Consider the following 27,652-nt stretch of genomic DNA (forward strand, 5'->3'; position numbering starts at 1 on the left):
TATTTTTGTTGACAAATTTACATTACTCTGAAATATTTGAGCCAATTAGGACTATTTTTCTACTCTGAGACGCTTGATAAATACAGGAGCAGATGTTGGATTGGACACAGGGTTCTGGATAGGTGAGCCATCAGCATTAATAACTACACTGCCATGCTACCCTAATTTCAATCATTATGGGTGAGTGAGTGAGTGATTACTGCTGATGCCTTCTAGTACCAAAAGACTGGGATTAAATCATGGACTGGTAACTGTCGGGAGTGTTTTCTACATTTTATCTATGCCAACATGGGTTTTCCCAAATATGCCAGTTTTCCTCCTGAGTCCAAAAGATCTATGATTCATTGATGATTGTGAATTGACCTATAAAGAATGAGTGTGGGCTTGTATATGAGTGTGCTGTGCTATGGATTGTCGTCCTGTTCACATTTGGAGAGTACAATAATATCTGATCCATTCAATTTCAATTCAATTTCAGTATCTGGACCTGGAGAACCAGTATAAGACAACTCTTGGTGGTCACTCTCACCAAACCATTCTGCTTAACAAGAAGTTTGTCCAAGGCCAGACAAAAATGAAGTCATGTAAAGTTCACACAGCCAGGACAGTAATCCATAGATACATACTGTAGGCTCATTATTGTCAGAGTGCAGAGAAATGCTTACTTGCATGTGCTAATCACCATGCAACACATCGCCACCCTCCAGCTCCATGATAAGTGAGTAAATGTACTTTATCTCAAACCTTCTGTCTTCCTTACTTCAACACTACTGTGAATTGAATGAACATATAATATTCTATCTTAATATATAATATAATATAATATAATATAATATAATATAATATAATATAATATAATATAATATAATATAATATAATATAATATAATATAATATAATCCACAACCCTGTGCGGGATAAAATGGCTTTAGAAAATGGACAGATGGATGGATAATCTAATCTAATCTAATCTAATCTAATCTAATCTAATCTAATCTAATCTAATCTAATCTAATCTAATCTAATCTAATCCAAATATAATAAAAAGTAATCTTAGATATAAACGTCTACGCGTGGAAGTGTGTGTGTGTGTCTGTCTGTCCAGCCATGAAGTGCAAGCCTACAGTTTGAAGCTCAAAGAAAGCGACTCTGTCACCAAAGTGAAACCGCTGAGAAAAGAGAAACTCACTTAGCCGTTGATACATAAATGAGGCGAGCACATTTTCAAAATGAAACTTCCGAAGAAAGAGAAACTCGCTTAGCCGCTGATAGACAACAGAGGTGACCAAGTCGGCAAAATGAAACCACTGAGGAAAGAGAACCTCGCTTAGCCACTAATGCACAACTGGTGCGATTGATTGAAGTTCCAGAATCCATGGTTTCTAGGAGCCCGAGATTTTTACAGCACGGGCTTACACGGCTAGTATAATATAATGTGTCATGGTGGTTCAATCATTTGTGCTACTGCTTCAGCGATCCACTGTCCTGAGTGTGAATGCTAATTTCTTATTTCTGTGCTGTTTGCACGTTCTCTTCATATCCATGTGGGTTTCCTTTTGCCACTCTGCTTTTCCTATCACATCCTCAATGATGTGCAATTTCACCTAATTAGTGGCTTTAATTGGTTGTATATGGGTGTGTGAATGTGTGGGCCCTCCATGGATCGGTGCCCCATCCAGTGTTAGTTCCTGCTATGCACCCAGTGCTGCCAGAATAGATTCTGGCCTCCCAAACAGCCTTCAACTTGATTATGTGGGTTTTAGAATGCTTTATTGCATTTTAACATAAGTCAAGTGATTAAGAAGGTTTGAAAATGTATGAATATATTATATGATAATACTTGGTATGTATTCAAATTAGCAGCCCTAAAGCAGCTACTCTCTTAAGAACATAAGAGTGCTTACATGCTTCTTCTGAGACTAGACTTTTCAGAATTACAAGGATGAAGCTGCCAGGTAAGAGGAAAATGAGAAGGCCTAAGAGAAGGTTTATGGATTTGTTGAAAGAGGACATGAAGGTGGTGGATATAACGGAGCAAGATGCAGAGGACAGGAAATTATGGTAAAAGATGGCGACCCCTAAAAGGAGCAGTTGAAAAAAGAAGAAAGATGATTGGAACATCTCAGTGTCTTTTTGAAAACCTTCAGGGTTTTTTCAGAACAACCAACAAACTGCTTCCATATTTATATCTGCCAGACATCTAGATCCTTCATGCAACTATTTGTACTTTGTAAAACTAAATATAATTCTGGAGGGTTTCAAGGTGCTGGATAGCTGGCTGCTTTATTCTGTTCCCTTAACTGAAGTTCTTCTTTTTTGGCATGTTTTTATTTCATGTCTGTTATACCTTGCTTAGATTGCCTTGGCCCTGCTTTGGGATTACGTTTTCTGTCATCTCCTTATGCTGCTTCCTACACCTACATTTTCCTCTGAGTAAAATAAAATTTTGATTCTTGCTTTGCCTCTCATCTTAACTTCATACTACTGAATTTTAGATAATTATAATATTTACACATACATCTTCTTAACTGTATGTTTATCCCTCAAATTGGCATATGTATGAAGGCACAATGGCAGCCTTTAGTCTGCCTCACAAAGTTTGGACTCTGATCAAGCCCTTAACATGGGTCTGCTCTGAGCCCTATGCTTCAAGAATCTGGGATTTATGTAAACAGTTTCTGCCAGTCCTTGACTTCTCAATACTCTCACCTTCCATCTCTAATTCACAATCACTTACCTCCAGCATCTTGCTGCCATTAAGGCATTCACTAGTTTCTGTTAATTCCAAGCTTGTTAAGTCTGAGGCAGGCTGTAGCCTATTATAGTCCACCATAGGATCATTTCAGGGTGAGTTTAAATCAGAAGATCTCAACCTGTAACCCACCTCCCCAGCGCATTTGGCTTGCACAAACTCCTGGATGTTACTGACTTGCAGTCACAAATCATTTGCACTGGTCAATCCTCCACACTTTCATGTTTAGTGATGTTTAACACTGCATTAATGTAATGGTGCATAATTATCTCATAATTTGAGTGTCTGTCAGTTCACCTTATTAGAACATTTTATGCCTCATGAGTGCTTCTAATTGTGTGTTCTTCTCTTCCACGCTGTAATAAGGAAATGCAAACAGAAAACATGTAGCAGGTGAGGTGATGTCGATCAAGAGATGATGTGTTTAAAATCTGACAGTCAGAAATTTAAAACATGAGTGTTAGCGGTATGAAGGTGGCAATTCAACTTGCTGGCACTCTTTTCATTTGCCGACACTGTATAAGCAACCCTCATGAAATATGAGTTTGTGTTCTTTGCAAATCAAGTGACTTTCTAGGAACAACTCATGGACTGTAATCTGCAATTAGAACTTTGTTGTGCTGGCACCCACCTGTCTCCTGACTGTGAAGAACTGAGTGCATCTACTCAACAGAAAGCATCAAACACTTAGTCACCACCAGAAGGATAACCTGGATGTGGCCCTCATCGTAGCTGATGATTTCAACAAAGCTAGTCTCAAAAATTGTAATGCAAAACTTTTATAAGCACATTACACGTTCTACCAGAGGGGACAGGACACTTGACCATTCCCATATGCGATTTAAAGATGGCTATAAGACAAAGACGTTTTGCATATCTGACCACTCCGCCATCTTTCTTATGCCCAGGTACAAAACAAAAGTATTAGACAGGAAGTTCCAGTCATGTGTGAAGTTGCACACTGGACAGACCATTCAGAGAATTCTCCAAAATGCTCTGAGAGTTGATAACTGGGAAATTTTCAGATGAGGACATCAATGTATTTATGGAAGCTGTAACGAGCTATATTAGATTTCTCACAAATTAAATCACACCAAAAGTAATCATCAGGACTTACCCAAACCAGAAGATTTGGGTGGACAAAAATCATTCATGAAGCACAGAACCTTCGCACTGTAGCATATAAATTAGAGCGCGTGTCTGGGAATATGGACGATTACAAAGCAGCTTTGTACAATCATTGGTGGGCCTATCATACCAACATGCTTTAGAAATTGTCTTTGTACCTAAGAAATCACATTCATCCTGCCTGAGTGTCTTTTGTCCTGTTACACTAATGCCTATAGCAATGAAGTGCTTTTAGAGGTTAGTCAGAAAAAATATACAGTATGCTCTTCTCTACTAAAAGAACTTGATCCATTTCAGTGCGCATATTGCTCCAGTAGATCCCCAGAGGATAACATCACCCTGAGCCTTCATACAGTTGATACTCTTGACAGCAAGAGAGGGAACTATGTGGGAATGCTATTTATAGACTATAGCTCTGCATTTAACAAAATAATCCATCATCAAGCTTAGGGACTTGTGCCTGAGTACTTCATGGTGAAGCTGGATTTTTGACTTCTTGACAGGCAGACCCCATGTGGTTTGAGTGAGGGGGCCACACCTCATTATCCTTCACTGTCAGCATAGGCCGGTTTCCTCCCACAGTCCAAAGACATGCTGGTTAGGTGGATTGGCGATTCTAAATTGGCCCTAGTGTATGCTTGGTGTGTGTGTGTGGGTGTGTTTGTGTGTGTCCTGCGGTGGGTTGGCACCCTGCCCGGGATTGGTTCTTGCCTTGTGCCCTGTGTTGGCTGGGATTGGCTCCAGCAGACCCCCGTGACCCTGTGTTCGGATTCAGTGGGTTGGAAAATGGATGGATGGATGGATGTCAACATAGGAGCTCCACAGGGCTGTGTTGTGGGTCCTCTGCTGTACTCCCTCAACAAGTATGACTGCACAGCTGTACATGACTCTAACATCATTGTCAAATTTGCTGATGAGAGCGCTGTGCTAGGTCTGATATCTAAGAACAATGAGCAGGCGTACTGATGTACAAAACTGTTAGATACCTGTGTATACAAACTTAAGGCTGTCATAGCTGCCGAAGGCGCACCCACTAAACGCTGACCTGAATAATTATGCAATCAGGTATTTTATGTTTTAAAGACCACTTTGCAGAGTTCTGTTTTCACTTTGGCATTAAAGAGTCTTTTTTTGTTGGTAAAAACAAATTAAATTCACTGTAATTCAATTTTGTATAACAATAAAATATGAAAATTTCCAAGGGGAGAATACTTTTTATAGGCCCTTTATATTTTATAAAATCACATAACATATCCTATTCAGTTTTGGACTTGACCATATTACTCAAAATATGACTAATTTTCTTTTAGCCTATGCTATTCAGGAAATTTGTACTTCTTCTTCTTCTTTTGACTGCTCCCGTTAGGGGTTGCCACAGCAGATCATCTTTTTCCGCATATTGATTTGGCAAAATTTTACACCGGATGCCCATTACTGACGTAACCCTCCCCATTTATCCAGGCTTGGGACCGGCACAAAGAAACACACTGGTTTGTGCATCCCCTGTGGCTGGGTTGTTCAGGAAATTTATACAATTGTACAAAATGTACAATTGATTACTATGAGAAATAACACTATTGTGTATTGCTGGAAAGTAGCTCTGTTGATGTTAATTCATGCTTATGAGCTGCAAGTGATACTGCAGCGTGACATTTTAACTATTTGAAATCGCCTGTGCGTTATATTATTTATTTCATTTTATGACATATTGTTACTGACTATCAATTAACTTCATCAAAGTCTTCCCTTTTTAACTTTTTTCCTTTGAATTTTTTGAAGTTTCTGAATTCCTAAGAATACATCACAATTTTAAATGCATTATTTTAGAATAATGCATAATTTAGATCAGAGCCAACTTGAGCTCAAATGTCGCCCTAGGCAGTTCTTTAACGCAGTGCCATGTTTAAGAGATATGATGCAAATCCTCCCAGAATAAGTCAGAATATATTTGACTTTATTTAGATTAAAGATCTCATTACCTTGCACAAGTGATTATTTAGAACTGCATCTTGGGGGCAGATGGACATTCAACATTTCATGGAAAATCGGTGTGGCTTCCTAAACTGTCTGTACTGCAAGCCAGTACTCCATTCCTGCCAAAGACTATGATTCAAGTCAGTAGTAAAAATTGCCTTTTCCACAAGACATAAAAAGGAGGGATGGTTGAAGTGTCTAAAATTATGAAGGGAATTAGTATAGTGGATTGAGACTCTTACTTTAAAATGAGTTCAACAAGAACACAGGGGCACAGTTGGAAACTTAAGTGTAAATTAGGAACATTAGGAAGTTGCAATAAGCTACCATGTAGTGTAGTCGACAGTAGGACCTTAAAAACAGGACTTGATGTTAAATTGGAAGAATTAAGTGGCTAGGACTGGCGAGCTTTGTTGGGCTGAATGGCCTGTTCTAGTCTAGATTGTTCTAATGTTCTACCATGATCTTACCATGGTAATGTGGCTACATACCTGACTATATCCCTTTGTGTAACAGGATGCCCTAATTCAGGCTGAAGTTCAACTGGTGCATGTTGATTAGAACAGGCAAAAAAGAATTTCTGTGTCATCTGTACATGTGACAATTATGAACCTATGAAATGATTTATGTGACACATTACCTGATATGCCCCTCACTAGTTTTTAACTGCTAGGTTATGCATTATGACCAACAGCAGGTGTCTATTAGCAGTCTGCAAACATATAATATATTTCATCAAGAAGTACAAACAAGAATACTATATTAATAAAATAAAACCCATAAGGAAACGAAAAGTGCAAGGAAACCTGTAAGTAGCAACATAAACAAAAGACAAACACCCAAAGACTAGTTGTCCCAGTGGGCCTAACCGAGTTCAGGATTCTGCTTGATTTACAGGGTGTCTACTACACTTCCCTTTCTATAAATCCCCTCCTACAGTATGCGCTATAATCTGTCTGAGATCCAGTACAATCATATTAATGTAAGATTTTTTTATTTCATTTTTATAACGTCAGCCAGGTGCCATTTTGCGATGGATTTTCCTTACAATTATCAACATTCCAAGTTGTATTTGAACAGGCGACTCCATGTTGCTGTTAGCGACTCTTGTGGCTAGGTGCTTGATCATATGCCAGTCTTGAATCAAATGATGTCACCACGCTCAAATGATTTACAATATTTTGTTATTGATTAACAAAACACTTTGACAGTCAAATACAAATTCAGATTAGCTAGGGAAAGGCTGTTGTAGTAATGGTTAGCACTTTTGTGCTGGTTTTGTGTGACTACTGAGTTTTGATTTACACCTTGGTGTTATTCACTAGTTTGATATGACTTTTTGGCTCTGGCCTCCCACAAGTGTTTTGACTATTCATCTGCTTATATCTTTGCCTTACATTGGTCCTAATGTTTTATTAACCTTTCACAGACCAATTTTCTATCCTTTTGGTACATTTCTCAGTATAATCATGGACTGTCTTCCTCACAACATTGGACTGCTTGCCAAACCTTTCCTGCTCACTCCACACTGACTGGTCTGGTGACCAGAACTGATTTTTAAGGCAGAGTCTGGAATTGCTTTTGGGAGACACTAGGCTGTCACTACTGACCCAGGCAGTACTTGGAGCTGTCCTGCATATCTTGGACCCCAACCTTCTGTTAAAAAAGCAGGGAACCCCTTAGTCACATGTTGACCATAAAGGGTAGCAGGAAGCCACAGGTTGCCAGGTTTCTGTGATGCCAACTAACTGTATGGGGACTTTTGGCCTACCTCCTGTTGCCCCTCAAAGACCGCAATTTACTGTGGATTCAGGAATTATTCAGATCCCTTCACTCTGCATACTTCATTGAATTATAGAATTAATTTTGAATGGATAAATTTGCCATTTTTGACAATAAACGTATACTCAACAATCCATAATGACAGGGTGAAAGCATTTTCAGAAAGGTCTGCAAATTTACTAAAAATCAAAAATTGAAATCTTTCATATTATATAAACTAGGGGGCTTCGCTCGCCAATCCCCCCAGCCTGCACTACGCGCTAGCCACTTCATGTCTCTGCCGCTCACGTATGTGGATTTCACTTTCACTTCTTCTTCTTCTTTCAGCTGCTCCCGTTAGGGGTTGCCAAAGCAGATCATCTTCTTCCATATCTTTCTGTCTTCTTCATCTTGTTTCTGTTACCCCCATCACCTGCATGTCCTCTCTCCCCACATCCATAAACCTTCTCTTAGGCCTTCCTCTTTTTCTCTTGCCTGGCAGCTCTATCCTTAGCACCCTTCTCCTAATATACTCAGCAAACTTTCACTTTCACCAAACAACAAGTCTTTTAATTCTCACAGATATGCCTCTTCAATGGGAAGAAACACTACTTTCATCTACAAGTCTCCGACTTAAAGTTTAAATCCGAACAATATATTCAATCTCTTTTCCCTGTTTCATTATTTCACCGAATAATAATTTCCATGTTTGCGCTAATGCAATCTTTGCTATTATTTTTTGAGACTTTCGAATTTTAGTACTTTCATTATCTCTAACCTGCTCTGCATGTGTATTGCACCAACGTTTTTGAATTCTTTACGACGTTCTACTTTTTTTTATTTCCGGTCCCGGGTGTGGTTAAATCTCTTGGCACAAAATCTCGTCGGGACATGAAAGTATCTCTCTGAAAAAGTCACATTTTGTCCCAGGCTAAAAAGTCTCGTCTCGACCCAGAATTTTTTTATTATAATAGAGAGACATGCAGCCCCTTTACTGTGGCAAGCTAAACTGTGGTCTGGTACATCTTGTTTGCTTTAATTATTCTTGGGATATTGGATTGGAGTCCAATTGAGGCAAATTGTATTGATTGGATATGGTGTAGAAAGACCCTGTTTTGTCTTGGTAGAGTAATATATATATTGCTCTACTTTCCCCTATTGTATTATTATGTAGCCTTAGAATGCCTAATCTCACAGACTTACCACTGTTTATAAGGTATTATAGTATATAACTTATCCCCACCTTTGCTTCTATATCTATAACCTCAGGCAATTAGATGTAATAAAAAGACAAGCAGAAGTTAAGTTACACATAAAATAATGTATTACTGATAATATTCATAAATAATAACAAAATGCAAAGTACATTTGAATATTGGCAACCATACAACCTGATTAAATGGTGATATGTAGTTCAGGCGGCACACAGTCTTGTAGTTACTTAAATGTCTCTAGTTAAGGCATCATTTGTGCTCAGCTTTCAGCCACATGTCTGTTCAAAATGGCTGCTGAGCTGTGCTCTTCATTGTGTTGTCTTCATCATCACAGGTTAGCAAGAGAGATGCTTCTTTCAGATGTTGTTTAGTAAGAGAGAGATACTTCTACATCATCACAGGTTAGCAAGAGAGATACTTCATCATATGTTGGTTGGTAAGAGAGAGATGTGAGGTTAAACACATACATTTATAGATGTTCTGTCCAACCCCTAGAGCCAATAGGGCATCATGGTACTTAAAGGCCTCTGAGACAAGCCAATTCCAAACAGCCATACCTCAGACCAATGGGGGAACAGAACATCTTAACACCTGCCCCCAAACCATATGTTAAATTACACCTTAGCCTACTTGCGGGGTGGTGGTGGGGGGGTTAAAATTGTGAGAAATGACTTTAGCAAAGAACCACTTGGCAAACTGGTTTAAGACACATTCCCCAAATCTTGTCGTAAAATTCAAACAGACCCATTCCTGCGGCTTTGGGTGGGGGCTGGGGATAAACACTAAATTACATTGCTTTACCTAACTTACAAATAAAGACATACAAAATATTCATCAAGTTATATGTAAAATCTCATATCACAACAGACACACACCTATTTATACTGTATGAGGTCCCACAATTTACATTGTATGTGATGGACAAAAACCAAGCCAAACCTAATTATGGTGAGGCATAGATCAAGGCTGAGGGATAAAATCATTTCTAAAGCTTTGAGTGTTCCCAGGAGCACAGTGGCCTTAATACTTATCAAATTAAAGATGTTTGGATCTGCATGGACTCTTCTTAGAGTTACCTGTCTGGCCAAATTGAGTAACCTTTCAAGAGGGGCCTTGGTCAGGGAGGTGACCAAGAACTCAACAGTCATTTTAACAGAGCTTCATAAGTCTTCTGCTGAGATGGGAGGACCTGTTGGAAAAATAACAATCTCAGCAACACTCCATCAATCAGATGGAAGCACGTGACAGTTTAAAGGACCCAGAGAGCATAAAGGAAAAGATTATCTGGTCTACTGAAACAAAAATTGTACTCTTTTGGCAGAATTCCAATCAGTATGTCTGGCAAAGACCAGACACTCCTCATTACCTTCTCAATACAATCCCTATGATGAAGTATGGTGGAGGCAGGATCATGCCATAGAGGTACATCTCAGTGGTAGAGACATGGAGACTGGTCAGATCTGAGGGAAGGATGAATGTAGCCAATTACAGAGAAGTTCTTGAGGAAAATCTGCTTTGGAGTGCATGCGACATTTGGTTGGGGTGATGTTCCACATTTCAACATGATAATGACCTGAAGCATACAGCCAAGACAATCCATTGTCTTCAGGACACGTTTCTGACTATCCTTGTGTGGCCCTGCCAAAGCCCATAGAACATGTGTGGAGAGCTCTAAAGATGGCAGTTTACAGATGCTTCCCATCCAGTTTAACAAAGCTTGAGAGAATTTGCCAGGCAGAATGGAATAAATTGCCCAAATTCAGCTAGGCCGGGTTTGTAGGGACTTGCTGTAATTGCTGCCAAATGGCATCTAAAACATACAGAATCAAAAATCTGAATACTTCAATGAATCAGAGATTTCAGTTTTTGGTTTTTAAAAAAATGTGCAAACCTTTCTAGTAATGCTTTCGCTTTGCTCTTGTGGGTTATTGAGTGTAGATTTATGGGCAAAAATGGCAAATTTAAACAATTAAAATTAAATCTACAACACAATAAAGTGCACAAAAAATGAAGGGGTCTGAATACTTTTTCAATCCTCTGAGTTTATAAGGCCGAGGAGTAATTATTTCTTTAGGGCTCCATCCATTATTTTGGGGCACAGTGCCCCCTGTTTATGATGTCTGTTGCCATTTACTTCTTGAATACCTAATGGCTCAACTCCTTTGTTATATCATTACAGCATTTGAGGTCCCTGCTGGGCTCTCACTTTAAAGATGTAACAGTGAAATTCTAGTCAAAAATGAAATTATTACTTGAGGTCTTAGTCTGAAAGTCTGACATTGAAGAGAATGATGTTATTAAAGGTAGATCAATGAACATATTACATCAGAATTCCACACAGTTTTTTAAACTTTTTCCATAAAATTTCTGCCACTGATGAATTTTTAGCCAGTCAAATACAACTCAGTTACCTTTAACCTCCAAGATCTTCAATATTGCAATCGATCCATTGTACATTATTATACATAACTCATTTTATGGTGAACAGCATCCCAGTATGTTTAACTCAGCGAATTTAGCATAATTTATACCTGGCTGTGTAGTTACAACAGTAAGAGATTAGCCTTGAATTACATCATAAGCCAAAGAGCAAGATCCGAATCAGAAACCTCACTGGATCTGTGGCCACTTGAAACAGAAATATAAGCACATCATGATGCTGCCCAGCAGCACTCACATATTCAGGATTTTGTTACCTCCTTACTCCAGGTAGGATTAAGACATTTTTTGTTCATTTTAAGAGGCTTCTGTTTATCACTGTTGTTCTCTGTTTTAGTTGTCATGGTAACAATGCAGTTGCTTCTTGACGTCTCCCACGAGTCCAAACATCAAATAGAATGTATGACACAGCCACTGTGATCGTATCTTCATAGAGACTGGAATGGAGGAAAGCAAGTTACAAAAGACAGATGGTAATGAAGCGCAGAACCGGGCCTGTCATAACATAATCAGCTCCATCATTCGGAGCAGTTGTGTAACTCAGGGCTGTTTTTATAGCTTCAAACCTCATTACAATGTGAAAACAGACAACAGAGTCGACTTGGAGGTTTCCCCCCCTGAACTTTAACAGAACTACATACTCCACTGACCGAGTGTGACATACTACCAGTGTTAAACAAGCAAAGTTACATCAACATTATGTTACAGAAGGTTCAAGCCTTCTTTCTGTAGATAATGATGGATTCTTTTCAGACTCATGGACTATCAATTCTAGTGGTTTGTGATCCAAAATGCAGACATGTATTATTCTCCAACATCTCAACGACATGCGTGACAGATTATAAGTGATGAATTGTTACCCCATCCAGTGTTGGTTCCAGCCCTGTGCCCAATACTGCCAGGATAGGTGGCACCAGTTTCCAGGGTTAAAAAATGCATCCACCTTAATAAAAGGATAAGTTTCTGAGCATCTGTGTGCCCATCTGGTTTCTGGGTCTCTGTCATGCCAAAAGATGGTGCATCACAAACATTTGTAGTAATAAAATGCATTGCATTTGTCATTCCAACAGACGGTGCATCACAAACATAAATGCTACTTTTACAAATCCCATACCAAATGGCAAAAAATAGAGACACTTTTCATTCCAACAGTTGGCACATTAACAACATTTGTAGAAATGCATTTTGTGATGCACTGTCTCTTGGAGTGACAAATGCAATGCATTTTATTACTACATTCATTACAAAATCCATTCCAATAGATGGTGCACTGCAAATGTTAAACACTGAGGTCTACATTGATTAGTTAGATGTCAGCCCATCTTAGACAAGTAGCATGGCTAGTGTATGTATAAAACTGACAAAACCTGAACTTGAATATTATTGCCAGGCACACATAGTTGCTAGAAATTTCTTTTGGTTTTACACCCATACACATGTCAAAGTAAATAGAATTGAACAATACAATGTACTATTCATGACACCATCACTACATTACATACAGTAGAAGTGGATAATATATTGCACAAAACACAAATATCGTATATAAAACAACTTAGTAAAGCAGTATTGCACGCCTGCCCAGTAATATATTAAGTAAATCCTTAATTATAAACAGAAAATAAAAACATAATTTGGATTGGATGGAGAAGTTTAAAAATCAGGAAAAGACAGATGCATCAGCCATACTGACTGCAATAGGACTGCAGTAGGAAATAAACACTTAGTGTCTAGTAGTTCTTGCTTTTATTGATCGATAACGTTTTCTCGATGGTAGTAACCGAATGAGATGGTTGCCCAAGTCAGTGTAGTGTTTGCTGATACTTCCAGCACTTTTCCTGGCCCGTGATGCATGCAGGATCTCAAAGGAGTCCAGTTTCAGGCCCTCAGTCTTTTCTGCAGTCCGACTAACATGCTGCACTTTATGTTTCAAGTGAGCAGAGACTATTATGGAGAAAGTGAGGATGCTTTCAATGACAGCCTGATAAAACTAAGTTAAACTCTTTTAAGGTGATGGAGAAAAAACATCTGCTGCTGAGCTTTTCTGATAAGAACAGTTATGATGGTTGTGCCAAGAAATTGAAATGATTCCACCCTATTCATTTTTATAACTAGGAGTGTAGGAGGTGAGGGGTGTCTCCTAAAATCAACAATCCTTTCTTCTGTTTTCAGGGCATTCAGATTCATATTGTTGAGATTGCACCAAGTGGCCAGCCGATGTACCCCTCACCCTGAATACATTCTGTCACTGACCCTGTCTTTGGCTGCCATGTCTCATATAGGCTATGGGCCTTCCCTGCATGCATTTGTTTTTGTCTGGGCCTCACCTACTGTACCGACTGATCTGTGGCATAGAAGATAGTGACAGCAGCTGAGGGTCCTTTAACGTAAGTGGTGACTGGTTAGTTCCAGCTCTGTGACATACAGAAGGCCATCAAAATCCACAACCCCTTTTGACAGTAAAACGTTGAGAGGCAACTCTTAATTTTCCCTAAAGAATACAGCAATTAGCAGCTATTTAGATGGCCCAACTTTGAGGATGAAATGTTGGGGGTGGGGGATTTCAAACCTCTCCTCCTCCTCCTCCTCTTGTTATGCCTGGGGATTCAAGCAGACATTCAGAGAATCATGTAAGGCTCTCACTGTGCTTAAACCGACCCTGCAAGTTTATACAGCTGTAACTCAGCATCCTCCAACTATTGCCATTTTCATTCTCTTTTTATTTCATTCTGCTTACATTTCCTGTGGTCAGAGGTGCAGTTATTTTCAGTTTTGCTGTAACTCCAATGCTCAGTTGAAGTGCCGGAAAAATAAGAAAATCACCTTAATTCTATTCTATTCAAACCTACTTTTGGAATAGTTTGTTGTTTCCAGTGAAGCCTATTTGTAAATACCGTACATTAACATTAACATTCTCTGAACTTCTTTAATCTATTTCATGGTCACAAGGGGAGCTGGAGCCTTTCTAGGCATCATTGGGCACATGCCAGGCAAAAACCCTGAAGAAGACCCACTGACACACAAACACACACCTATTTATACTCACATGAGGTCAGATTTATAATCACTAATTGACCTAAACTGCACACCTTTGGGGATGAAGGAGGAACACCAGATCTTACAGACGAAAAGGGGAGAATATGGTTAAAAACAGGGAATATGTGCTAAACAAAGATTAGGTGCAGGATTTGAACCCAGGATCTGTAAGACAGTGCTAGCCAATATGCTACTGTGTCAACCACCATATCCTGACATATAGTCATGAAAGACACTGTACTAATGTTTTGAATAGACTATATAGTATTTTTTTCATTATGTGATATGTATTTGGATAAATCAAGACTCTAGTTCAGAGTTTTTTGAGTCAAAGAGTAGAAGCCCCAAAGGACAGTTGGGTGTCCCACCCAGGGCAGAGGTGAAATCCTTACCAGGCTGACATGCCATAATGGTAGGGTGGACTAAATGGGGGCAGTACCCGGCCGGGACACCTGATGATTTCTCTACTGGTTGGGATGCCCGAAGAATACAAGAACTTGCAGTAGAGGATGGCAGGGAGCAGTTCATCCCCCACTTTAATAGGTGGCAGTGTCCCTCATAAACAGTTCCAGTTTGGACACCCACAGGGCTGCATGGGAGTTGGAGTCCAGAGGAGCAGCCCTGTAGGGGTCCCTGTGACGATACGGGTTTGTTGTATACTCCCATCTGCCGTTCGGGAGCCTTTAACCCGACACCGATGAGCTAAGCAGTGAGGCAACAACATAGCAAGGGGATGGTGCAAAAGTGTCAAGTGCTTTTATTAAAACAACAGAACAAAAACAGTGTTCAAATTAAATAAAGTGCAGTGCTTCAAATCTTCAATAAATAAATAATCCATAAAAACAATTGTGAAACGTGAAGGTTAAAAACAATAGAAAAAAGTCTTCTAAAAACAACGAGGTTAAAATAATGCAGAAAGCTGTCCTTTTAAAAATCCGATGCATCCTTCTTCTATTACTGGCGGCCCCCCTGCTTCCCCCGTCTGGGCTTCTCAACAGGGGAGTTGCCCTACTTGCAGTTGTCCTTCACTCTGTCTACTTCAGCTGTTCAGTTCGCCTCTCCAAACCCTTTGCTCTGGTAAGCTCCTCCTGACAGCAACTTGGGTTCCACAGCGACCAGGGCGCCCACGCTGGGGAATTACACACCCCAAGTCCTGACTCCCGCTGCCTTCTGTGGCCTTCCGAGGAGAGTCATCTGCCTTCCGGTCACTCCCGCCCGTCAGAATCAACTCTGCGGGAGCGACCACTACTGCTACTCCTCGGGTGTCGGCCTAACACCCAAGCTACTTTTACAGCTGCACGTGAGCCTGCACTCGCTCGCTCTCTCACACAGACTTTCTCCTCCTGCTTCCCGAATTCTCCTGCAACCTCCGTTTCTTTCAATCTTTCCTTTTTCCCCTTAGCCGACTCGACTTCTATTTATCAAGAGGGCATGGCAGCTGTGGCAAATTAGCAGCCCCAGGAATAATCACGGATGCGGGCGGTCTCTCACCTGTGCACTTAGGGTTAGAAACACCCACATCGCGAACCGCTTCAGCCACACAACCACCACGCCCCCTCGCTAAGCCACGAGCACGGTGATTATTTATTTTAAAACAGGCCTTTGATGGGAGCTGTGGACCAGCTATACCACAGTCCCTGGCGGACGATAGTAGGCCTTGCCGGAGGAAGGCCTCCCTGGCTTTCTTATGACCCGGAAGTGCTTCCAACTGGCCACATCATGCCACCAGAAGTACTCATGAGTCCGCAATCAAAGAGACCGTGCTGTCTTGTCCAGGTGAGATGGTGCTGTGGGGAAGGTGGGAAAAGAAAAAGTGCGAGAGTGATAGAGAAAAAGAAGCAAATGGCCTGTTTATTACGTACAAGGTATTCTTGTAATAAACAACCCTTTTTTGAACCTGGGACTGTATTGTGTCATTGTGTTTTAGGGTTTGGGGTGCACAGATGCCCCCTAGCCTTCACAAAGGAAAGTGCTTTTTTAGATTTATTAATTTTCACAATCTTTAGTTTAGGCTTTGTAAATTTAATGCATGTGGTTTCAGTCCACAATTTTGCTTACGATTGTCGCCATCTTTGTTTAGGCGTTGCTAAAATGCCAGGGTGGAGTCACAAAGGTCACGACCCTTACGCTAACTGCTGGACAGGTTAAAAGGTCAGACCCTTTAATCCACTTACTCGTCTGGGTTTGTAAAAATTTCCGGCCTTTATTTTTCTTTTTGATCAAAACTACTTACATTTCTAATACCTTTTTTGCGCAGACCCTTGCTTGTTTTTCCGACTAAGATTTTTGATTCACATTTTGCATTCAACGTCAGGTCCTTTTAATCTCCTGGTTTTGACCTTTGTTTCGATTTTGACTACTTTCTTGATCAGCCTCAAAAAATTCTCCTAGCAATTTTTAAATAGCATAATAAATAGTTCTTTTTTATTGGTGAGCAGGAAAAAATGGCAAAATACTGTGCCTTATCTTATCAACCTTGTTTTACTTGTACACCCCACAATAATCACCCTGGAAATCTCAGTTGTGACAAGCTGCACCCTGCTGGGACCACAGCTCATAGTCTGTGAGTTTTACACCACTGACAGGACAAACAAGTACTTCTCCCCATTTTCATACAGGACCTAGACTACATAGGAGCATCCCCTACAGTAACTCCTTGGGGACTGTGAGTATCAGTAAACCACAAGGTAGTTTCAGTGAGATAGAAACAAACTTTATTTCATCTAACCCTCAGTTTATTTGCAGAGTATATCAAACAGTGGGAGTTAAGTGAATGAAAACATACAACCTGAACCATCCAAATCATTGTCTCACAGGTAGTCCGCCTTGAGCAGTTACAAAGGCTACAGTCCCTTCTTAAACCAGCAGAGATATCCGCATATATTGAGATTATTTTCTTTTTAATCCAAGGTGTTCTTTCACCTCTTAATACTTATATCTGTTGGGGCACATTTTCAGTTGTTGGTGTCAAGTTTAACAAATACTGTTACTCATGCCTCTGAAATATCGTGTCCCTCACATATCTCCTATGCTCCTTCAGTCTCCCTCTCATATCAAACACTAGGCCATTATGTGCTCCTGAATCCTATTCTTTTATACAGTGCCCCTTTAATGATTTGGAAAAGTACTGGTAGTACCCTAAAAGTTGCATCAGCTAAAATTGGACAACTGATATAATTTGTCAATGGTTTTGTTATGTGTCAGTGAGACCACTTTGATCATATAGTTAAATAAAATATTTTGTTTACTAAAAAGTTCTCAAGCATTTATAGTTTCTCCTCTTCCAAACTTATGCACACTTTAAGTTCTTAAGCTCAAACTACAGTGGTGTGAAAAACTATTTGCCCCCTTCCTGATTTCTTATTCTTTTGCATGTTTGTCACACAAAATGTTTCTGATCATCAAACACATTTAACCATTAGTCAAATATAACACAAGTAAACACAAAATGCAGTTTTTAAATGATGATTTTTATTATTTAGGGAGAAAAAAAATCCAAACCTACATGGCCCTGTGTGAAAAAGTAATTGCCCCCTTGTTAAAAAATAACCTAACTGTGGTGTATCACACCTGAGTTCAATTTCCGTAGCCACCCCCAGGTCTGATTACTGCCACACCTGTTTCAATCAAGAAATCACTTAAATAGGAGCTGCCTGACACAGAGAAGTAGACCAAAAGCACCTCAAAAGCTAGACATCATGCCAAGATCCAAAGAAATTCAGGAACAAATGAGAACAGAAGTAATTGAGATCTATCAGTCTGGTAAAGGTTATAAAGCCATTTCTAAAGCTTTGGGACTCCAGCGAACCACAGTGAGAGCCATTATCCACAAATGGCAAAAACATGGAACAGTGGTGAACCTTCCCAGGAGTGGCCGGCCGACCAAAATTACCCCAAGAGCGCAGAGACGACTCATCCGAGAGGTCACAAAAGACCTCAGGACAACGTCTAAAGAACTGCAGGCCTCACTTGCCTCAATTAAGGTCAGTGTTCACGACTCCACCATAAGAAAGAGACTGGGCAAAAACGGCCTGCATGGCAGATTTCCAAGACGCAAACCACTGTTAAGCAAAAAGAACATTAGGGCTCGTCTCAATTTTGCTAAGAAACATCTCAATGATTGCCAAGACTTTTGGGAAAATACCTTGTGGACTGATGAGACAAAAGTTGAACTTTTTGGAAGGCAAATGTCCCGTTACATCTGGCGTAAAAGGAACACAGCATTTCAGAAAAAGAACATCATACCAACAGTAAAATATGGTGGTGGTAGTGTGATGGTCTGGGGTTGTTTTGCTGCTTCAGGACCTGGAAGGCTTGCTGTGATAGATGGAACCATGAATTCTACTGTCTACCAAAAAATCCTGAAGGAGAATGTCCGGCCATCTGTTCGTCAACTCAAGCTGAAGCGATCTTGGGTGCTGCAACAGGACAATGACCCAAAACACACCAGCAAATCCACCTCTGAATGGCTGAAGAAAAACAAAATGAAGACTTTGGAGTGGCCTAGTCAAAGTCCTGACCTGAATCCAATTGAGATGCTATGGCATGACCTTAAAAAGGCGGTTCATGCTAGAAAACCCTCAAATAAAGCTGAATTACAACAATTTTGCAAAGATGAGTGGGCCAAAATTCCTCCAGAGCGCTGTAAAAGACTCATTGCAAGTTATCGCAAACGCTTGATTGCAGTTATTGCTGCTAAGGGTGGCCCAACCAGTTATTAGGTTCAGGGGGCAATTACTTTTCCACACAGGGCCATGTAGGTTTGGATTTTTTTTTCTCCCTAAATAATAAAAACCACCATTTACAAACTGCATTTTGTGTTTACTTGTGTTATATTTGACTAATGGTTAAATGTGTTTGATGATCAGAAGCATTTTGTGTGACAAACATGCAAAAGAATAAGAAATCAGGAAGGGGGCAAATAGTTTTTCACACCACTGTATCTATAGACCCTGGCACTATATAAGTGAATGTTTGGGGATGCTTTTTACTATTTGCATATATCCCATCAGCCGATTCATCAGGCTGGTTACATGCATCCCATCAGCCCTTAGAGCGTAGGAAAATACTGAGACATCCCTGCCATGTTAAGCTCTTTAGCTTTTTCCTATAAAATCTACATTTGTATATTATTCTAGTCACTTAAAAACTGTATCTTATTTAAATAACCCAATATTCCTAAATTAACACATTACACAAATTAAATATTACAAATCTTATTTAACAGACTGTAATAAGCACTATTTTTAATCCCTATACAACAAAAATGCTAATTTCCATCCATCCATCTATCCATTTACCATTTTCGCCCACTTTTCTGGGTCTGGATTATAAGGGGCAGCAATCTAAGCAAAGATACCCAGATGTTCCTCCTTCCCTCCACCTCTCCAAGAAGATACAGAGGTGCTCCCTGGGCAACTAAGAGATACAAAGTCACCAGCGTGTTCTGGGTCTGTCCCGAGATCTCCTACTGGTTGGATATGCCTGAAACACTTCTCAAAGGTGTCAGGGAGACATCAAAATCAGATGCCCGAAACACATCAGCTGGCTTCTTTTCATCTGGATGAGTGGCATCTCTACTTTGAGCTACTCCTGAAGGTATACACACCTCACCCTGTGAAAGAAACTCATTTTTACCGCTTCTATCTGCAATCTAGTTCTTTTGATCACTACCCACACCTCATGACCATAGATGAGGGTAGAAATGTAAACTGACTGGTAAATCAAGAGCCTTGCCTTTTGGCTAAACTCTCTCTTCACCACGACTGACCAGTACAACGTCCATCTGACTGCCAGCACTACTCCAATCCCCCTGTTGATCTCCTGCTGCCTTCTTCCCTTGCTTGTGAACAAGACCCCGGGATACTTCAACTTAATCTACTTTACCCATGGGACCTGGTTGAGCACAGCTTGAAGAAGCAACATGGGCCCATCCTCCAAACTCTATATAATTGATTGTAAAAGAAAAAAAGCATTTTACAAATGAGTTTTAAATTCGTCTTCTCAGACAGATTTCTGATTGACTAAAAAAATGGCAGATTCTCTGGCTTTAAATGGTGATAAAGCCATCAATCTATGTAGCCCCAATCCCTGGAGCGGTGGGAAATTACCATCATCAGAGTTTTTAAGTTGTCTCCAATGTACACACACGTGACAACAGCTACCAGGAACTAAAACTCAAGCTTTTACATTATAAAGTGATTTATACTGTACTGTCCCATTTCAGAATTCTAATAAACTTTACTAATGTTTAGGATAATGTGGAAGGAAAAAGCCCTTAAAGTCGAAAATAGTTTCACTGGAAGAAAAGATGAATCATTTAACCAGGAGAGGCTGCTATGTGTTATCCTTATGATACAATTTTTTGTGTGAATTAAACAAAAATTTTGTTGCCACTGCTAATTAATTTAAAAAATGCCTTCCTAATTATACTCAGCTGTCTTCCATGCTCCTTTTAATGAGCACTTTCCATAACTCACCATTTTCATGTCTTCATTTATTTCCTCAGGCAGTAATGATCATCACCTATAAGGAGCCTGATAATCCTGAATATGAAATGTTTGTGGAGGAAGTGAAGACAAGAGCCCTGAAAACATACAACTTCTCAATAAACAATTCACTGGTGAGTGAAATGCTCCAAGGAATTCTGAAGAGTAATGTGATTCAGTTGACTTATTTGAGAAATGTTAGTATAGATTAAGAGAGCTAGCAAATAGATTGATGAATGACTGGAAATTTGGACAAGCATTGGATTTTAGTTCATCATAAGGAGAGCACCAGCCATCATTCACTGCTCAGCTGCCTGATATCCTGTAATGGAAAAAGTGGATGGATCAAAGGCTTAGATTGTCATATACTGTACTGGTCTGCTTTTGTTTCTGCAGCATACAATGGACTAAAATTTATTGCTTGATATTTTTAATTTGCAAGCGTTCTTTAGAGATGGATAGTGGTGCAGTGGTTAAGGTGGAGTTTGTGCATTCTCTCCACATCTAGGTGGTACTTTGATTTTCCTCCCACATCCTAAAGAAATCCTTGTGAAGCTAAACTGGGTCCAAGTGAATGTGTGTGTCCTGCAATTGCCTGGCACTCAATCTAGGGTTATGTTCTGAATGGTAGCCAGGATAGAGTCTAGCCCTGGCTGGACAGGAAGTTGTCCGTGACATGTTTGGCCTTTAACGGCTACCCCTGGAATGGGCTTTGGCTCACCGTTTGTCTTTGGTGAGTAGTAGAATTTAGAGAATGAGTGGATGCACTGATGTTATACATTTGAGGTATAACAAATAATTTATTAGGAAATGCCAAGAAACATCAAATAAGTTATTCATCGGTGTATTATGAGGGGACTATATGTCAAGAATATAACCATTACTATTTTACTGAAGAAACAAAATATATATTGCAAATCCTAGATTGTGACAAATGTGTTCTGAGATTTTTCAGGTAAGGAAGACAGTTTCCAAGTAAAGTATTCATATGGGTGGCTTGGTGATCAGTTTATCCCCCAAGTGCTCCCTGTGTGCAGTTTGCATGTTCCCCCCTTGGGTGCTCCAGTTTCCTCCCAGAGTCCAAAGACTTGCAGGTTAGGTGGGTTGGCCCCAGTGTGTGTCTATGTGTTCACACTGTGATGGACTGATGCCCTGTCCAGGGAGTGCCTTGCACTCAATGCTTGCAGGAATTGGCTTCCCTGCCACCCTGCTCTGGATAAGCAGGTTTGAAAGATGGATGGATGGATGGATGGATGGATGGATGGATGGATGGATGGATGGATGGATGGATGGATGGATAGATGAATGGATGGATGGATGGTAGTTATAGTCCCTAATCATGGTGCTGGAGAGTTGTGATGTGTTGCAGTTTGATTAGCATGTTAGCAGAATTTCACTGTATTCTGTACATGTGGCAATAACAAAGCTATAGATCCAATTCAGAGTAAATAATCAGAAGTATTTATATATGAATTTAATAGATGTCTCCCCTAAGTTTATAACAAAGAATCTGGTCAGTTAAATATCTTGTGCAATGCTTTATTATGATTTGCTAAGCAACAATAATCACTTACTGTATGTTACTTTTGTAGCAGTGTGTAATAATTGGCAAAGATTGTAGCTCATATATGCATGTTCTCAGTGTGTTGTAGGTTTTCTCAAGGGACTCCGGTTCTCATGAACACAAACATAGGCTGTTAAGTTGATGGATGACTCTAAATGGGCCTTTTTTTAAGTGTGTGTGGGTGTCAATGTGAGTGCGCCTTAAGTGGACTGGGATACCTTCCAACGCTTACTCCTGCTGGCATATGCTCACTAGCTCCCATACTGGAAAGATCCAGTTAAGAAAATAGTGAATGATAGTTAGGAAATAACAGGAAAAATGCAGCACAGTCCGACAAGCAAGACAAAAATTTAAAATATGCTTGATTATATAAAGCAGGGTCTCCTTCATGGAGATTGTATATTCCTTCATCTCCAGAGATTGTTTCAGAAAATTTTACCTTGTTTTCCCTCTTTATTTAAATATATTCCGTAGCACTGAGTACCAATGATAAATTGTATTTGAAACGAGTGGATTCTCAAGTGTCATGCAGTCCTCCTGTTTAGGTTGAGTGAATGTGAAGAAGATAATAAAAATGAAAACTTAGATGAAATTGCAGCATATTCAGTAAACAAATCTGAAAGGCTCAACAGAAAAGAACGGGAGAGACAAAAGAGCTCCTCATTTATTTGGCACAAATTAGAGCTTAAATCATACCTGGTAGCTATGTAACTTCATTGTTGTCTTGTTGTGAGTATAAATCTAATCTCTAATTTTTCAGTGGCTTGGGTTGTCAAACTTTTGTGGAAGGTACAGGGACTCCTTTTAGGGGTATTATCAGCGTGACAAGTTAAGCTGTGGGGTCGTTTCCATTTCTGCAACATTGGAGCTAAGGCAGAAGCTGGCAGACACACCACTTTATCTGGTTTGAGACATCATCCCATTCAGTGTTCCCTTTACCTTGGGCACTGTAGAGTTTGCTGTGGCACCACCAGCAATTGTTCTCATTTTAAATACTTCAAGAAATACCGTGCAACTGGAAACTTGTACAGTTTGTGCTGATTATTAACATTTTTTTTCTTCTGAGCCTGCCCCATTGCATGCATCCTAAGGAAGGTATTCATGGGTCACCCCAAGTACAAGCCCAAACCAACTCTTAATCCAGAGAAGCTGCAGTTCTGCTCTAAGGTCCACTAATATGACCCTTTCATGGATAGTGAGCCCAGCAACCCTGTACAGTACAAGAATCTTATTTTGGCCACTTGTATCAGCAATCTCATTGTTTCAATGACAGCTTCAATGACGTGAGGATGGGGATGTAGAATAACTGGTAAACTGAGCTTCATCTGTGGGTTAGCTGCTGGCAGTGCTCTGATTAGTACATCAGTCTTACAATATCCTTTGCTCTCACTTGTAAACAAGACTCCAAAATACTTCAACTCCTCCTCTTGCTGCAGCTGCTCTCCGTTTCCCTGCCGGGAACATGCCACCCTTGGAGAGGATGATGACCTAAGATTTGGAGGTGTTAATTCTCATCCAAACGGCATTACACAAAGCTGTGAAATATTCCAGTGTACATCAATAAGAGATCATGGTTTGATGAGGAAATACAGAACAACATACTGTAACCTGCAAACAGTATAAGTTCTCAAACTGGATACATTACAAACCTTCACCATATCTTGATATCTTGTCTATGAAACAGGAGAGGAGACAAGACAAGACAAGACACACCGTTTGTGAATTTAATGCTCGAATGATCTCGAATTAATGAAAAGTATGTGAACACAGCTCTTGTTCTGTAAGTATGAGATCAGAATTGCATGAAGAAGTGGACTCTGATCCCCATACTTTTGTAGAACTTTTTCAGAGAACATCACGGGGTATAAGGACATAAACTTTTTCAAAATCTAGAACATACATGTATATAGCATGGTCCTTGTACCATTATCCCTTGGGTACCTGTGTAAGGAGTAGTTGGTGCACTGTTCCATGGCCAAGATAGAACACACTTCTTTCCGAGTCTCAGGTATAACAATCAGATGGAGTACTTGCTCCGCTACTCCAGTATAGTCTTTCCAAGGAATTTTGATCCTTTAGTAATCTGAATACACCCTCTCATCCTTCTTTTTAAAAATGAAGATCACCACTCCATTCTGCCTGTCTCATGGCAATGTTTTTGCCTTTCATACAACACTGGAGTGGTATGTTAGCCAAGACATGACCACAATATCCAATCCTTTCAACATTTGCAGTCATATCTCATCCACCTCTAAAGCATTGCCAGTACAAGTCTTTTTAATCACTACAGCAACCATAGACACAAGGATGGACCTAACAGGAAACAACACTTCTGGCACTGCCTCCTCTAATGAAGGCAATGCCAACTTTTTAAGGTGATCCTCAAAGTGCAATCTTCACCTGTCAGTGATATTCCCGGTTTCCCCATCATTGCTGAGAACAACCTGGGCAACATCAAATGTACTTTTTCTAAGTTATTTAATGGTTTGCCAGCATCTCTTCAAGGTCATCCAAAAGACTATCTACATTGCCTAGTCAAACTTCACTCACACCCAATCCTTCACTTTGGTCACTGCTACATTGTTACCATTTTTGCATGCCAATACCTCTCAATCTGAAGACCATCCTGCTAGCACTGCAAGGAAGGTCTTTTTCTTCATTTTGACATTTTCAGTTACCACCAAGGCAGGCACCGGTAATCTTTTGGTGAAAACTCTTTGCAGCTGTCTCCATTAGTATGCTCCTGAAAACAGTTCTTTTGGACTCTATGTCCCTTTACTCTCCCAAGATGCAGCAGAAGCTCCTCTATCCATCCATCCATCCATCCATTGTCTCCCGCTTATCCGAGGTCGGGTCGCGGGGGCAGCAGCTTGAGCAGAGATGCCCAGACTTCCCTCTCCCCGGCTACTTCTTCTAGCTCTTCCGGGAGAATCCCAAGGCGTTCCCAGGCCAGTCGAGAGACATAGTCCCTCCAACGTGTCCTGGGTCTTCCCTGGGGCCTCCTCCCGGTTGGATGTGCCCGGAACACCTCACCAGGGAGGCGTCCAGGAGGCATCCTGATCAGATGCCCAAGCCACCTCATCTGACTCCTCTCGATGCGGAGGAGCAGCGGCTCTACTCTGAGCCCCTCCCGGATGACTGAGCTTCTCACCCTATCTTTAAGGGAAAGCCCAGACACCCTGCGGAGGAAACTCATTTCAGCTGCTTGTATTCGCGATCTCGTTCTTTCGGTCACTACCCATAGTTCATGACCATAGGTGAGGGTAGGAACATAGATCGACTGGTAAATTGAGAGCTTCGCCTTGCAACTCAGCTCCTTTTTCACCACGACAGACCGATGCAGCGCCCGCATTACTGCGGATGCCGCACCGATCCGCCTGTCGATCTCACGCTCCATTCTTCCCTCACTCGTGAACAAGATCCCGAGATACTTGAACTCCTCCACTTGAGGCAGGATCTCGCTACCAACCCTGAGAGGGCACTCCACCCTTTTCCGGCTGAGGACCATGGTCTCGGATTTGGAGGTGCTGATTCTCATCCCAGCTGCTTCACACTCAGCTGCGAACCGATCCAGAGAGAGCTGAAGATCACGGCCTGATGAAGCAAACAGGACAACATCATCTGCAAAAAGCAGTGACCCAATCCTGAGCCCACCAAACCGGACCCCCTCAACGCTCTGGCTGCGCCTAGAAATTCTGTCCATAAAAGTTATGAACAGAATCGGTGACAAAGGGCAGCCCTGGCGGAGTCCAACTCTCACTGGAAACGGGTTCGACTTACTGCCGGCAATGCGGACCAAGCTCTGGCACAGATCGTACAGGGACCGAACAGCCCTTATCAGGGGGGCCGGTACCCCATACTCTCGGAGTACCCCCCACAGGATTCCCCGAGGGACACGGTCGAATGCCTTTTCCAAGTCCACAAAACACATGTAGACTGGTTGGGCAAACTCCCATGCACCCTCCAGGACCCTGCTAAGGGTATAGAGCTGGTCCACTGTTCCGCGACCAGGACGAAAACCACACTGTTCCTCCTGAATCCGAGGCTCGACTATCCGACGGGCCCTCCTCTCCAGGACCCCTGAATAGACTTTTCCAGGGAGGCTGAGGAGTGTGATCCCTCTGTAGTTGGAACACACCCTCCGATCCCCCTTCTTAAAGAGGGGGATCACCACCCCGGTCTGCCAATCCAGAGGCACTGTCCTTGATGTCCATGCGATGTTGCAGAGGCGTGTCAACCAAGACAGTCCTACAACATCCAGAGCCTTGAGGAACTCCGGGCGTATCTCATCCACCCCCGGGGCCCTGCCACCAAGGAGTTTTTTGACCACCTCGGTGACCTCAGTCCCAGAGATGGGGGAGCCCACCTCTGAGTCCCCAGGCTCTGCTTCCTCATTGGAAGGCATGTTAATGGGATTGAGGAGGTCTTCGAAGTACTCCCCCCACCGACCCACAACGTCCCGAGTCGAGGTCAGCAGCGCACCATCCCCACCATATACAGTGTTGACACTGCACTGCTTCCCCTTCCTGAGACGCCGGATGGTGGACCAGAATCTCCTCGAAGCCGTCCGAAAGTCGTTCTCCATGGCCTCACCAAACTCCTCCCACGCCCGAGTTTTTGCCTCAGCAACCACCAAAGCCGCATTCCGCTTGGCCTGCCGGTACCTATCAGCTGCCTCCAGGGTCCCACAGGACAAAAGGGTCCTGTAGGACTCCTTCTTCAGCTTGACGGCATCCTTCACCACCGGTGTCCACCAACGGGTTCGGGGATTGCCGCCACGACAGGCACCGACCACCTTACGGCCACAGCTCCGGTCAGCCGCCTCAACAATAGAGGCACGGAACATGGCCCATTCGGACTCAATGTCCCCCACCTCCCTCGGGGACATGGTCGAAGTTCTGCCGGAGGTGGGAGTTGAAGCTACTTCTGACAGGGGGCTCTGCCAGACGTTCCCAGCAGACCCTCACAACACGTTTGGGCCTACCACGCCTGACCGGCATCCTCCCCCACCATCGAAGCCAACTCACCACCAGGTGGTGATCAGTTGACAGCTCCGCCCCTCTCTTCACCCGAGTGTCCAAGACATGTGGCCGCAAGTCCGACGACACGACCACAAAGTCGATCATCGAACTGAGGCCTAGGGTGTCCTGGTGCCAAGTGCACATATGAACACCCCTATGCTTGAACATGGTGGTCGTTATGGACAATCCGTGACGAGCACAGAAGTCCAATAGCAAAACACCGCTCGGGTTCAGATCGGGGGGGCCATTCCTCCCAATCACGCCCTTCCAGGTCTC

At 41.6% G+C, this 27,652-nt stretch overlaps 1 protein-coding gene across 1 annotated transcript in view; it reads left to right on the forward strand.

Moving 5' to 3' along the window:
- Positions 1-27,652, forward strand: part of LOC114645534 (atrial natriuretic peptide receptor 1-like) — a 378,498-nt gene that overhangs the window by 156,622 nt on the left and 194,224 nt on the right. The window contains 1 exon segment of the mRNA XM_051923089.1: positions 20,812-20,925. Coding sequence (XP_051779049.1) covers positions 20,812-20,925 — 114 coding nt within the window.

Source organism: Erpetoichthys calabaricus, chromosome 2 (genome assembly GCF_900747795.2).
Source record: "Erpetoichthys calabaricus chromosome 2, fErpCal1.3, whole genome shotgun sequence".
NCBI lineage: Eukaryota > Metazoa > Chordata > Cladistia > Polypteriformes > Polypteridae > Erpetoichthys > Erpetoichthys calabaricus.